At 44.4% G+C, this 15,471-nt stretch overlaps 1 protein-coding gene across 1 annotated transcript in view; it reads left to right on the forward strand.

Annotated features, from left to right (window-relative positions):
* Window positions 1-4,926: 4,926 nt before the first annotated feature.
* Window positions 4,927-15,471, forward strand: part of LRP2 (LDL receptor related protein 2) — a 199,470-nt gene continuing 188,925 nt past the window's right edge. The window contains exon 1 of the mRNA XM_036023343.1: window positions 4,927-5,193. Within this exon, the coding sequence (XP_035879236.1) occupies window positions 5,115-5,193 (79 nt within the window). The 5' untranslated portion in view covers window positions 4,927-5,114. The remainder of the gene's footprint in view (window positions 5,194-15,471) is intronic.

The following is a 15,471-nucleotide window of genomic DNA, read 5'->3' on the forward strand; positions in this document are numbered from 1 at the left end:
TCTGTAATCTATATTGAAATGCCATTGATTTTCCCAAAAATGTCTTTAGAGGTCTTCTTTCCCCCAGTCCAAGTCCAATCCAAGACCATGGGTTACATTTAGTTGTCTTTTGTCCAAAAAGTTTCTCAGCCTTCTTGTCTTTCACGATCTTGCCATTTTTGAAGAATACAGGTTGGTTATTTTTAGAATGACCCTCAGTTTCTGCTTGTCTAATGCTTTCTCATGATAAGATTCAGGTTGTGCATTTTTGTCAGTAATACCATGTGGTACCTGTTGTGTTTACCACATTCCTGAAATGTTGATGCTTTAACACCTGCCTGCATGCATATGCCGGACACACCTTGTTCCAGGCAACCTGACAATCTGCCTGAGTCCCCTCGCCTTGACCTGCCTCCCTCCTTGTCTCCCCTTGGGAGTTCTCTCCGGGGAGTGATTTTCCAATACAAACTAGCCAGTCCCAAACCTGCCTACCCTTCCTGCCTATTCCTTCCTTTCAAAACCACAGTAGGGGTGCTTGTCCACAGTTCCCCCCTCCCCTTTGCTGAGTGAAGACTTCAGTGGGTCACTGTGTGTCTCCTAAAAGTGTGACCTACATTCCCTCTCTTGAGGTTGGTGAATGTAATAAACTATCTTTTTAATGGCAGTTGTCTCCTGATATGTTGATCTTACCATACCTAAATAACAATTAAACCTATTAAAACACCTGCCAGTTTCTATTTATTATTTTATTTTTTAGAACAATAGACACTTTTATGACACAAGCTAAGATAGGAGGGAGGAGGAGTCTTTGCCTATCTGGGCCTTGATTGTCCTCAGCTAGAACTCCAGCTCCTTGCCTTGCAGCACAGGCCACCTGCACAGCCACAGTGGCCTGGCCTGGAAGGATGCATGCAAGAAGCTTGCCCCTTTTGATCATTTTTTGTTTAAAATCTCCTTCTCCTTAGGAGTCATCTTGGCCCCCTTCTTGTGGCCCAAGGGCAAGTACATAGTGGGATTTATACCAACCTCCATACAGTGTGCTGTCAATGAACACAGTGCAGCTCTTCAGCTCTTTATGAGGGCCTTGGCGTGGACCAGTCTGTTGTTGGATGTGTTGTAGATAACATCAGTAACCCTTGTCTTACACGTACACCACTTGGAGCCCTGGAGAAGTTGCTCACATCCAGCTCAAGGCTCCATACTTCTTGTTGCCCGCCCCGCCCCCCCACATGTGGCCTGTGTGTGTGTGTGGTGAGGGGGGCCAATCTTAGTGTTGGCAGCAGGGTGTCCTTGCTTATATTTTGCTTCTTATGGTAGGACTTTCTTTTGCCCCATCTTGGGGCTCTTGTGCCAGTTGTCCTGAGAGATGCCCATGACTTGGTGCTGGCTGCAAAGAGCAGTTTCCGTTTTTAAAATTAATAAGTAATTTGTGGGATGATACTTCAAACTTTTTTTTTGACTGAGATGGATAATAGTATACTTTACATGGTGACACAGTCATATGTACATAGATCTGAAATAAGAACCTGGTGAAACAATACACATCCTTTTCATATGAAAGTTGTTTTAGTTTCTATTCCATTTCATTTGAAAATAATTCTGTCTGAACTACTAAATTGAATTCACCACCCTCCAATGGGTAATTACCTTTGTTTGAAAGCACTAGTTGATGGAAATATCACTGGATCATTTACTTGCAGAATGGAAAATAGAAAGATAGATGGGAGTGGGGCCAAATGGACCCATTTGCAGCCCATTACAAGACTCTTGGCAGAACTCAGATGAGAGAGGTTGGAGGCTCCTGGTAGTGAGGTCGAGAGAAGTGGGTGGGTTTGAGAGAGAGTGGATCAGGAATTTGAATTAATAGGATTTCATGATTGATTGCAGATGGGAGTGGGGAAAAGAAGGAGGAGTCAAGAATGATAGTTAAGGCCTCACATCTGGTGTGGATGATGATGCCCCTTACTGAAATAAGCAACACTGAAGGTTTATGGTTCAGACTCCATCATGGTTTATGGTTTTAGGCACATTGGGTTGGAGCCATTCAATAGGCAGTTCACTCTATGGCAATCAGGAAGTAAATCTGGGTAGAATTAATAGCACACTGAAGTTGGATGTTACTCAAGGAGATTTTACAACTTCATCACCATCGCAGAATGCAGAAATTGGTTCAGGATAAGAAACAATGGTTCAGGATAAGAAAATTGGTTCAGGATAAGAAAATATGGTTTAGGATAAGAAAATTGGTTCAGGATAAGAAAATATTTCCAGTGATTTGGTGTTGAGATGCATAAAAAATAATACAGATAAGTAAAAAACATATCAAGGAAGTCAATTAACATGAATTTACCACAATGCATTTCACTTTCAGAACTTTCTTTTTTGGTAAACTACTCTGTGTAGTCTTATATAGACATATGTAGAGAGAAATGTGGAAAATAAAGAAATTACACTTTTGCCTTACATAGAAACAATGCTGGTTTAAATCACACAAATGCGTTGTCCTGGGCTTTCTCAGATGCTGACCCTTGGATTTAGTCCTGCAAATAAAGCAACGCGAATTCCCAGGTATAGAGACCCGCGGTGAACACGCACATGGGTTCGGGCTGCAAAGATACCTGTTTTCAAGTGACACGAGTTTGAGGGGAAAAATTCTTTTTCTCGTAGAAAAGAGTGTGAGTTTACATGCACAGCGTTGGAAATGATGGGCCGTGCTGTTAGTCTTCTCTTATCCCCAACCTTTATTTGCTCCCCTCCCTCCCATTCTCCTCCATTCTTTCCCCCTGCCCGGCGTTATTCTGGGATTAACGGCGGGGTCGGCCCGGTACACAAACGCAGCTGGCTCCTACAGTCAGCCTGAGCCCTGCTGTGCAACCACGTCAGGAATTCCAGTAAGTTGGCAACACAGGAACACAAAGACAACAACAATGAGGAAAACCTTTCAGTGCAGAAAGGAATGTTTGGGGGCCCGGCTGCTACAGTGAAAGGACAACCGCGCGCGAGCGCGCTCATTTGCGTCCGTGCCCGCGCTCTCGCTCTTGCACCCACCCGCGAGTAAGGGCAGCGACCCGAAGCTCCGGCACCGCCGTCCCGAGCGAGCGCGCGGCCCCCCTGCCGCCCCGTGGCGCCGGGCGTGCCTCCCTAGAGCCGTTCTCCGGTCTTTGTAGCTCGCTGGTGCGGGGATGCTCATTGACTATGCAGCGGCCCCGGCGGGCGTCGGATTGGCTTGACCCCGGCGCGGTCTCGTACCATCGCCTGTCCGCCCGGAACCGGCATAAATCACCCGCCGAGGCTAACGCGCAGCTTCTCGTCCCCTCGCAGCCTGCCTCCTCCTGCCCGACTCATCCCCCTCACATCCAGGCCCCCAGTACCCCTGTGGTCCCCAAACCTTCCTCCTCCGCGGAGCCGCACGACGCAAAGCTGTGCTCCGAGGCAAGTAACGTTCTATTGATTTTGAACAGAGAACTCTGGATTTCCAAATTCAGAAATCTCGAAAAGAAAGTCAGGATTGCTCTCCCGCCCTTTCTCACACCCTACTCTTTTTGAGCCTTAGTTTTTCTCTTCCTGAGTCCATTTTCCCCTCTTTTTGTGTCTTTCATAGTAACACCTATCGTCTCCCTCGACCCCCTCCCCCAGCTCCTCAAAGTTTTGCCAGTCACTAAAGCTCACGAAAGGTACCCGATACGAACTGTGGGGGGTCACCAGGGCCCCAGATGACCAGTGCTCTGGAGGGAAAGGGTGACATTAACTGGCTGAATCTTGCCCCTGGGGAGGCGAGGAGTGACCCTATCCCGGGATTTCGTGGAAACAGGGTTGCCGCCACGGTCACAGCCCCTCTGGACGAGAGATAGGGCGATAGGGCTCCTGGCTCTTTGGACCAGGAGCCAGCGACTGTTGTCCCAGGGACCGGGGCTGGAGATTCTGGGGGCGATTCTGGGGCGATTCTAGGCCCCGGAAAATCCGCTCCTCACGCAGGGCTCCCAGAGCCAGGAACTACGTAGGTTGCGCCAACCCTCCTTTTTTTCTGTCGGCTCTGGTGTCACTTACCGGCTGAGGATGATGGTCTGAGTGCGAATGTAAGGTTCATTTGTAGCACCCTGGAGGGTCCCCTCCTCCCCCGGGAGCCAGTCTAATGCTTCCTCAAGGAAGGGAGTCGCGGGTTTCTCTGAATCCTTATGTGTCTCCTCTATATACCAGGGGCACTAGCACAATCGAGAAGACGTTAATTCTGTTCAATTTTGCTTCAAATTGAACAGACTTGTACGAAGCGCTTTCTAGCTTTGGCACCTGTAGATGTGGTACTTACGAAAAGCTAAGCAAGGGTCCAACCTCTTCCCCGATGCTGATCCAACCCCCTCCATAAGTAGTAAAAAACACAGAGCATTGCATCTCAGCGCCTCGGCTCTCTGGGGGAAAACCAGGGTGTCCGAGAGGACCTAGGGATTGCAGGCTAGAGAATGGCCGCAAATCTTTCCAGCCGGCTCTTGACCCCTTCCCTTCTCTTCCTTTTCTAAGACCGTGTCCGTGCCACATTCTTTGGCAGATAGTTAGCCGACTTCTGTGCGGAGGCAAATCTTCCGGAGAGGCGCGAGTCCCCCATGTAAGTGTGTCCGAGTGAGTCTTCGCAAGTGCCTGTGCGCGTATGAATGGGAGTGTGTAGGTATGAAATGTGCGTGCCTGTGCGCGCGCAAGGACGAGCGTGTGAGACTTTTTGACAGTGAGGAGTGTGCGCGACTGTGTGAGTGTCAGACTGTATGAGTACGTGTGTGATTGTGTGAGCGTGTGTTCGAGTCCCCACTTCTTCCAACGCTGCAAAGTGTAAGGGGCGGGCCGGGCGGCAGGGGGCCTGCTCTGCTGGATTCCCGCATGCTAGTTCCGGGGCCGTGGGGTCTAAAGGGCTTTATGCTCGGTCTGGAGGGTGGGGACTGGCGCCGGTACAAAAACGGGACGCCTTGGGCGGGCCAGCTTTCTGCCCCAGGAGCCCGCCGAGGTGCGGGTCTAACCGAGCGCTAGCGAACGGAGGCGCTGCTTCTGCTGCTGCTTCCGCTTCTGCTGCTGCTGCTCCTGCGGTGTGAGACGCGCGCCCACCTCCCGGGGAAGGAACGGCGAGGCAGTGGCCCAGGGCCGTCGGCGGGATGGAGCGCGGGGCGGCGACAGTGGCGTGCACGCTGCTGTTGGCTTTCGCGGCCCGCCTAGTGCCTGCCAGTGGCCAAGGTAAGCACCAGCCGGGTGGAGCTCGGCTCGGAGAGCCGGACTTCCCTGGCCGTGGCAGGCGGGAGGAGGGGAGCGAGGCCGGGCAGGAGCGAGGACCCCGCGGCGGCGCCGCAGCGGTTCCCCGTGGGGCGCTCAGGTTGCCCAGTGAGGGGCGAGTGGGAGCGCCCCTCCTTTGCCTGCCTTGGAACTGAGCAATACAAACTTGAGAAAGCAGCCCTGCCGGTTTTGGTGACAGTGCACCCCACGGGGACCCCGTCTTTGTTCCTGTGGGAATTTGTCCTGGCCCTTATGGAAAGGACTTTGCGGTTGGACCCCAGAGGGTGGAGGTCCCCGGCCCTCACGAGTGCGCGGCTTGCTCTCGCCACGGATTTATTCCATTCCGGGCGGAGCGGTTCTTGGCGCCGCTGCGTGCGGCTTTCCACCTGCAGCGTCCCGCCCGGGAGATCCGTTCGCGCGCCCAGGCTGCGGGCTAGAGCACCCCCGCCCGGGTTTCACCAGCGAAACTTGGTCCCGCAGTGACCCCCAAGAGACCGCATCTTGATATAGGTTATTTACAAGCCAAGATAAGGCCGGGAGGTGGGATTGGCTGAGAGTTCGGCTGATAATACTGGAGCATTTTCTTGAAGGGTTTTCCTTTCCAAACGGGTGGTGGGGGCTTTTGTGTTGATGAATGGGGCGTCTCTCCGCGGCCAGAGTTTTGAGGGCTCGAATGGAGAAAGCTTCTGGTTTGAGCGTCTTAAACTTTTCTCAAGTTATCGGACAGTTTATGGTTTTTTTTTTTTTTTTTTTTTTTTACAGAAGCACTAGGAGAAAGGGAGGAAGAAGTGGAGAGAATAAAAACAGTAAGAGGGGAAGAGGCGAGAGAAGACATGCAAGTAGGAAAGATAATGGAGAGAAGGAGGACAGAGAGAGAGGGGACGATTGAGAGAGAGGGGGAGGGGGGGAGAGAGAGAGACAGAGAGAGAGACAGAGAGAGAGAGAGAGAGAGAGAGAGAGAGGGAGAGAGAGAGAGAGAGAGAGAGGGAGAGAAGAGAGAGAGAGAGAGCGAGTGGGGAGGTGGTAGAAGCGTCGTCGCAGGTAGGATATCGCAAGCCCTACGGACACTCCAGGGATGCTGGGCAGGCGACGAGGAGGCAGGGGAACCCCGCGAGCTCTCCCTTGGCTTTGCGTTGCTAGGCAGCCGCGTGACCGACCCCCAGACAGACAGCGGACGCTGCTGCCTCCTTGGGGACTAATGTGTGTGTGGACATAGGAGAATCCATTCGCTCCCCTCGCTCCCTCCTGTTCCTTCTCGTTGGACAACTTAATTGCCCTACAATGAAAATGAAACTCCTATTGTTGTAGGATTAGCCAAAGCAATAAATTGATTTTCCTAGATCACATATTGGGGTTGACAAGTGGGGAATACAGAAGCCCCCATTTATGGAGGAGAGAGGGGAGGGCTTGTGGATGGGCTGTGACATGTATTCAAATGGTTAATCTGCTTTCCTCAATTCTCAGCGTAAGCTCCTTAGAGGGAATCAACTAAGTAATTATACAGCAACTCCTAGCAGTACCGTTTCAGACTTCTTGGGAAGACGTTTGGAAACGCCAACAAATCCCACTGCTCTTGTAAAAATCTTTGGAAAGGGAGGAAAGGCAGGGGGAGACCATTAATAATTCTTACTTTGAACACCTTTTCCCAGTGTCAGTAACACAGAGAGAGGATTTATTATTATTGCAGAGGGTGTGCACCCCCTACCTCAGGGTTCTGCCCCATGTCTTAAATGTAGCCATTGGGTTAACTGTATGTTCCCATCAGTGCCTGGCAAAAGGAAATCTCCTCCGGACTCATCTGGGATACATTTGGGTTGCCCCCATATCACCAGAGCAGAGGTTCTCACTCCCGGATCAGTGGCTCAGTCACCAAACACCTGTACTTATTCTTCTCGGTGGTTTAGATCCATCCATCTCCCTTTCTCTAAGTATATATAGATATATAATATGTATGGAAACAGTAACTTGTCTATGTGGCAGGCCTTGTTCTAAGCATTTTACACTTACTGACTCATTTAATCTTCATGATACCCCTTTGAAGTGAGTACTCTTGCTCTCCCTGTTTTGGAGAGGAGGCATGAAGGCACAGAGCAGTTAAGTAACTTGCCCAAGGTCACGCTGCTAGAAAATGGCAGGGTGCTGAGGCAAATCCAAGAGATTCTGACTCCAGAGGCTATAATTTAACTGCCACAGTGTGGCTCTCTTTGGGTTTCTCTGTTTCATTTCTTTTGTATTGAAAATGCTATGCTCTCTAAGTTACTATCTACGTGTGAGGTTACTAAAGAGGCTGAGGGGCATTTTGCAAGTCTTTGCCACATAAGGTATAATCTACCTGCTGTTCTGTAACTGTGGGTATTTTTTCCCCAGGAGTCCTTTCAAGGTTAATATGACCTGAATCTAAGTATCTTCACTCTTAGTCTTACTGATTAATCATTTTTACATACTTATTCTCTGAATGTCCTCAGTGTGGAAGGTTAAGGAGATTTTTAGATTCTTATTATGTCAATTCTGACTTACAAAGTAAAGTATGATTACATTGTAAATGCTCTTATTTTAGCATCACATTTTAGATAAGATCTTACTGCAAACTTTGCATCATGAGAAATTGGAAAAGAACTCTGAGTATTTTATGCTTAGTCGTTAAAAATTATAGTATATCTATAGCTGAAAATTATTTCCATTTTTCTCTTTTTGTATAATGCTTTTTAAGAAAAAATTTGGGAAAGCCTGTACTCTAGGGTTAAGTTGCCCAGAAATGGCTTTGCCATTCTAGCTGTTTGACTCTGGGGAAGTCACTTCATTTTGCATGGCTCACATTGCTTATCTGCAAAATTGATGTGATAATAAGATAACCTAATTCTTTGACATTTTATCAACATAAACAGATAAAAGTGCTTAGCATGTAGGCATTGATCATAAACTAGCAATTATATTGACCAACAACTTATTATATTGGCCAACACTTAAAATAACATATTCTTTTGTTTACTATTCAGATCTCCAGTTTCCAAATGAACATAGGAGAGTCTTTAACTATTTTTCACTAACATTTCTTTGAGGAATTCCTGGATCCAAGGATTGATTTAAAGGGAGGGAGAGAGAGAGAAACACTGATTGTTGCTTTTTCTAGGCAGACCTGACCAGGGTCAAACCTGCAGCCCAAGCATGTGCCGTGGTGGGGGAAGTCGAAGGTGACCTCAAGTTTTGTGGGAGGACGCTCAACCAACTGAGCCACGCAGACTGGGACCAAGGATGGGATTTGAATTTTTTGAAACAGTGTTATTGATCTATTTTTTTTTTAAATACATTTTATTTATTGATTTTGGAGAGATAGGGGAAGAGAGAGAGAGAGACATTGATTTGTCCTTCCTCTGATTCTTACTGTATCATGACCTGGGATTGAGCTACCCATCTAGGACACAATGGTATTGATTTTTAACAAAGTTAAATTCTTTCATCCAATAAAGATTTAGTTTATTTTTTATAGTTAGTATCAGCTTTTTGACAATTCCATCTTCCAGTGACATTTATATGTTTAAAATATTGTGGGGCCAGTAACAAACCTGCAACATTTTAGTTTTATCACATCTCTGATACCTTGCTGCTACTTTTATTTCACAACAGTTGGTTTCTCTTTGGCTGCTTGAAATTCTTCTTTTCCTGTCTTTATTGGGCATCTGCTTAAACTCCCTTTAGTCTTGTGCCTGTTCTGTTTTCATAGACACTTACACTATTACAGCTGGAGCCAACCTTAGATTTTAACTGGTCTACTTACATTATTTTAGAAGTAGGTAAATGCTGGAGGGAAGGGAGAGGCCTGGAAGGGATAAAAACAAAGGCAGGTTAAGCGTCTTGCCTAAGGGCTGATAACTTCCTGTAGAGCTAAAATCTGAACTCTCTGCTCCTCATTTTGTTTTTCCACTTAATAATGTTTATATACCTGTCCTTTGAATATCCCCAGCCTGGGTGGTTGAGAAATTCTCTAGATTCCTTTTCTGTTGGTCCTGACTTATCAGATCAGACAAAATATGCTGACAAGATAACCTTGGTAAGTCTTCTCCAAAAATTTGCTGAGTCACCTGTCCTAGGGCTAAGAGAAAAAACGAGAGTAGATTAAGGCAACCATCCACCTGGTGCTTTCAGCTGGGTCCAGAACTTGTGCTGTGACCATGCTCCGACTCCCAAGTACCATACCTCAGGTCTGCTTTTCAAAATCTCAGGCCATCGAAGCCAGTTTATGAAGATCTCTGGGTTTTGTAGTTCAAGCTGCTACATGATTAGGTTTTTAGGCCTATTCAAGATAATCATTATTAGGTCATGGTTAATAGCTGTCCATGTTCTCTAGGCAGGCATTCTGAGAGCACTCAGGTTTCAAAAAATGTTTAATTAAAATTTTTTGTCATCGCCCTGATCAGTGTGGCTCCGTTGGTTGGGCATCACCCTGCCAGTTTGATTCCTGGGTTGTGCAGGCCAGATCCCCAGTAGGGGGTTGTGAGAGAGGCAACCAATGTTGCTCCTTCTTTATCTCCCTCCCCTCAGAACCCCTCTCTAAAAATAAGGAAATAAAATCTTAAAAATTTTATCTTCATTTAAAATAATGATATCAAGAACCTAGATGTATTTCCTGTGTGAATAGAAGCACATTATAATGTTGGCTTTGGAGTTTCTGTTAAGTCCTTGTAGCTAGAACAAGGTACGTATAAAGTAGAGGGTGCTTTCAGAAGTTTATTGAATTGGAAGAAAAGGATTTTCATGGATGACTGCTTGATACAGGACAACTAAAAAGGTACTAATTGTGAAGCTCTGTTCTAGTGGGGAAAATGAGTCTGATGGAGCCTTTGTTGGTATAACTCAAATGGTTATCATACCATATTAACTGTGTCATCTTGATGAGTTAAAAAAAATTGTCACCACTGTGGCATTCCCCAACATTTACTAAGTGTCTCCAGTATGTAGATACTTAATAGGGTGTAGGTAGTATCAATACTACATCCTCCTTAAGGAGGATAAGAAATGAAAAGAGGGGTCTAGATTTCACAATTATATGGGATTGAAACTTTGTGTTTAAGAGTCTCAGATAGTCATTCACTAGTTTCTAATAATCCTGGTCAGGATTCACCAACATTAAAAAGATTTGACATGTAGAATTGCACACCTGAACCCTATATAATCTTATTAACCAATGTCATCCCAATAAATTCAATACAAAAAAGGTTTGACACATTTCAGCTGCACTTAATGATCAAATTGGTAGTTGTTTTGAAATGAGACATTTCTTTTATGCTTCATATGTTCCAGAGGGGCCTGTGCAAATGTTTCCTAAGCAATTTCTTAACAATCTCAGCATTGTGTGATGAAGTGGGAGGAGAAAGAATTTGGGGTTAGGTCTGGGTTTGAATCCTGACTTTGCCACTTACTACTTTGGAAATTCAGTTTCACACACATACACACACACACACACACACACATACATATGTATATATGGGATTCATATATATTTTTCATATATTTTCATGTATTTCATATATATGGAATTTTAATTTTTTACAAGTAGTTTTTTCAGTGATTCACTCATGTATGTTTACATGCTGGTTTAATGGCTAAAACAACTTTATGTGTATAGTCTGGACTCATGTCCGTAAATGACAGAAACTTAAGTTAAGTAGCTGAAACCTAAATGGAAGAGTATTGGAACACATAATTGAAAAGATAGAGCTATTAGGTGGAAACTGATGGGATTGCTGTGATTCTAGGTTATAAATAGTCAAATATTGGCAATTTCATATGGCTCAATCTGTTGTAAAATCAGGGCCCAGCCTATGTTATGCTGATCTGGTGTCACTTTCTGTCTCCTGGCTCTGAGATCACTCTGTTTTCAGATGTGTACCCTTTGGTGTCATAAGATGACTGTCCATAGCTCTTGGAGCCACAGCCTTTCATGGCATGTTCATTGGGAAAGAGCAAGAGTTTTTGTCTTAATCGTCCCCAGCAAAATTCTTAGTTGAATCTTAGGGGTTCTGCTTGGGTCACTGGAGAAGCAATCACTCTATCCAGGGGCATGGAGTGTGCCCGTGGCTTAGATCTGGTCATGTGCTTGGTCCTTGAAGTCATGGACTGAGGATGGACTCCAGAAGAAAACAGGTAAATTTACCAAAAGAGTGGTAAATAGATGTTGGTCTGCAAAAACAAGTGTCTAGAACACCTTATCAGATAAAACAAACTGATGTTATTTCATTGCTTTATGAAGACAGACCTGAAAGGATATAGGAGCCCTGACTGGTGTGGCTCTGTGGGCTGAGCATCGTCCCAAAGGTTGTTGGGTTGATTCCCTGTCAGGGCACGTGCCTGGGTTGTGGGCCAGTTCCCCAGGTGAGGGTATTTGAGAGCTAATCGGTCAACCTGCCGGTGTTTCTCTGGTGCATTGATGCTTCTCTCCCCTTCTTTCTCCCTTCCCCTTTCTCTAAAAATAAATAAATAAATAAAGCCTTTATTTTGAAAAAAGAAAAACTATAGGAATTTCTCAAGATTAGGCAGCCCTGGGATAACTCAATAAATTGAAGGGGAAAAATATTGGAAACATTAAGGCAAAAGATATGGTGTTCATGTGATCAGGTTACAGCTTTAAGTTGAGAAGGAGAATGGGAAAAAGAAGGAATTGTAGAGGGTTTATTTGTAGCATAAAGGATTCTTATTTGAAGCAGGCCTTTGTGATGGACAAGAAAATTCTAGAAAATCAGCTGAGAAAGGCCTTTTCTCCTTTTCCAACTTATTCCATTTCCTTGTTTATAGCCCTAAAACTTTGTCCCTTTTCCATGCACTAGACTTTAGCTAAGAAATGGGGTAGAGAGAAAGAAGAGAGAAGGGTTTGGAGACTAGAAGGTAGAATACATCTTGGTGAAAATCCAAGAGTCCCTAGCATTTACCCTAGAGACTTTACCCCAAATATGGTAGGATAGGTATCTTTTGCACATACACGGTTTAATTTAGAAAAGCCAACTATATATACTCTATGTCAATGGTTATTTTGTGTTAATTTATTAAAGTCTATTTCTAATAGCATGTGCTGAGAAACTAGAAACACTATCATTTCAAAAGAATAATGTATATTAGAGTACTTTTGACTTAGGACAGTGCTAAAGCATAATGCAAGGAACTCTAAGACTCCCCAAGAAAATGACAGGTTAGACAATGTGAAGTTTCATGTTGAAATTCCTAAGCTTTTGGTCATTAACCCTCAGGTCATGCCTGACCCCCAAGATTATTGGAAACAGTGAGAAATGAAAGGAGGAAATGCAATTACCATTCTGTTCATTGAAAAGTTAAGCCACTGTTACCATGGATACAATGGCTTGTTTATTGTCCAGATTTTGAGACCCAAGTTTGTAAGCAACACCAGAGGTTTCTTTAAGTTTACGTGCTGTCAGCCAGTAACTCATGAAGATTCTCAGTAACTTCGAAAATAAGCCTTTGCACACTGATCTACTTACTCATTCACATTAAGTATCAGCATGTGTACTTTTGAGGGTCCGGTGGGTTTTGAGGAAACCTGAAAAAGTAGAGTGAGACAGTAGCTACAATTTTGAGTTATGTTATCCTAGACTTTCTTGGATTCTTTTATAAAAACATCCTGTCTTATAGTGTCAGATGTTTGCTTGTCATTTTGGGCCCAATTCTTTGGTTTTTAATCTCATTAACAAGAAGAAGAAGCTTTTCCAAGTAAAGGCTAAAAAAATATTTATTTCATAGGTAAATCCTCAGATAAAGTTAGCTTTAAGAATAAAAGTCTTTTATCTGAAATATGTCAATCTTACCTACATTTTAATCTTACTGAAAAAGAGAAAGTCCTATGTGTACTTCCACACTGATTTAATTTTGATGTGGGAAAGGGTGGAGAGGGTACTTTTTGTTGAAAGAAACATGAAATAGAAAACCCACTGCAAACTGGCTTAAACAATAAAGGGTATTTATTGGCTCATGTAAGTAAAAACTTCTGAGGCAGGAAGGGTTCAGGTGAGGTGCAGTCAGGGCTCCAGTTCTCTTTCTTTGTGTTTTTCTTGACTCTACTGCCCTCTAGGTTTCAGTTTTGTTTTCAGTCTGGCTTTCCATATTGTCATATAGCTGCCAGGAAAAATGGGGCTACTTTTTTTTTTTTTAAGTTAGGGCCAATTCAACTTTGACAAGACTTCAGTTATGTTCTCAAAAACATTCTATCATCAAAATGTATAGAATATTATAATCGCTAAGGACCCTAGATAGAAGCCAGCTAGCTCCCCAAACTTGGCATATCATCAAAATTACCTGGTTAGCTGTAAATAGTATATATAGATTCTTAGGCCAAAACCTACACTTACAAAATCAAGAGTATGGGATTTTTTAAAAAATATTTTATTTACTTAGTTTTAGAGAGAAAGGGAAGGGAAGGAGAAAGAGAGAGAGAGAGAGAGAGAGAAACAACTCTCTCTCTCTCGAGGTTGCCTCTCGCATGGCCTGCACTGGGGACCTGGCCCACAGCACAGGCATGTGATCTGATGAGGAATCAAACCAGCAACCTTCTGTTCGCAGGCCAGCACTCAATTCACTGAGCCACACCAGCCAGGGAAGGAGTATGGGACTTTTCAAAAGAGAGTTTCCAGGGAATTCTGGGGGGTCACACAATTTGGGAACAATTGATATAGGTAACCTATCATTTTTATATTTATATTTTATTTTTTAATACATTTTATTTACTTTTAGAGAGAGAAGGAGGGAGGAAGGAAGAGGGAGAGAAACATGGATGTGTGAGAGAAACATTGATTAGTTGCCTCTTGTACACCCCCAACTGAGGACCTGGCCTGCAGCTCAGGCATGTGCCCTGACAGGGAATGAAACTGGTAATCTCTTGGTTCACAGGCTGGTACTCAATCCACTGAACCACACAGCCAGACCATCTTTACTTTGGTAAGATGAAACTCAGAGATGAACTTGCCATGGAAGATTCCTTCCAGTGGCAGTCAAGTATACTTTGTTCAATCTGTTCTTTCTTTTGAATGGGGAAATTACAAGGTAGTTGCAATGACAAGGAAAACTACTCTTTTCCATCTGAGGGTGATATGAAGTATTGGCCACACTCCTGACCATCTCCTTTCCTGGCCAAGATGACAGTCCTTTTCTTTAGCCACTGTTTGTGTCTTAATTGTGTTTTTTGCTCTTTCCCTGGACCCTTCCTCCCATGGAAGAACCTTAGATTCTTTGAGCTGAACAACTATTGTTCTTCTAATCCTTTTTCGTCCAAGTCAGGGATTCGTCTCAGAGCATCCCCAACAGAGGTCATCTGCATCTCAAGCAGCCTGTGTATTCCATGGCTGCAGTGTGTGCACTGGAAAACCTTGTAGCTCATTTCCTTTATATTCTAAACCCAACTCTTCAATGACTCCCCTGAGACTTACAGTCTGTTGATCCTACCACCTCTTCCCAGCTTATATTTTATGGCCCACCATTAGCATCACTTCCTTGCCTATGCCCTCAGCATTCTGGCCCTTGACCTTGCTCTGTTGTGCTCTGCAAAAGCCTAGTGATGGTTGAATCTACATGAATTATCCACATGTGCATCGCTGTAGCTAAACATGGGATGGCAGGGGAAAAAGACAAGATTATGCTGACTCATTTCACCTTAAATTCCTGAAACTAAACTTTAAGACCTGTTGCCCAGCGGGGCCACTGTCCTACTTTCTTACATCATCTTTTTTCTCCAAACCTCCAATACCACCTGCTTAGGTGACAGTGGTCCTTACAAATGTGAAAATAGAAGCAATCAGAAGAGAACTCTACAAACACCCATAACTCAGACATCATCACTTGCATGTTGGCCTATACTAATTGTCTCCTGTCTTACAAAATCATCTCTTGACCCCACATTCCCTCTGGTTATTACGCTAGTTTCTCTGTTCTTCTTTCTAGCAAAATTCCTTGGCATTTTTATCTATATCCACTGTGATTTCTCTCTATCAATTTTTCTCAAATCATGCCATTCAAGTCCATAACCCCTTGACAGATATTTCTTTTGCCATGATCACTGATGACCTCTATGTTGTTAAACCCAATGAGATCTTTTCTCAGTTTTTGACTTATTTAACTGTTCAGCAGCATAGGACATGATGTGTTCCACCTTCTCCCATTAAACACTTATTTTGGCTTCTTGGAAAGCACATTCTCCTGGTTGCCTTCCTTCCTTACTGGTTTCTCTTTGGCAGCTGATACTCATTC

The sequence above is a fragment of the Phyllostomus discolor genome, chromosome 4, assembly GCF_004126475.2.
Source record: "Phyllostomus discolor isolate MPI-MPIP mPhyDis1 chromosome 4, mPhyDis1.pri.v3, whole genome shotgun sequence".
Classification (NCBI taxonomy): domain Eukaryota; kingdom Metazoa; phylum Chordata; class Mammalia; order Chiroptera; family Phyllostomidae; genus Phyllostomus; species Phyllostomus discolor.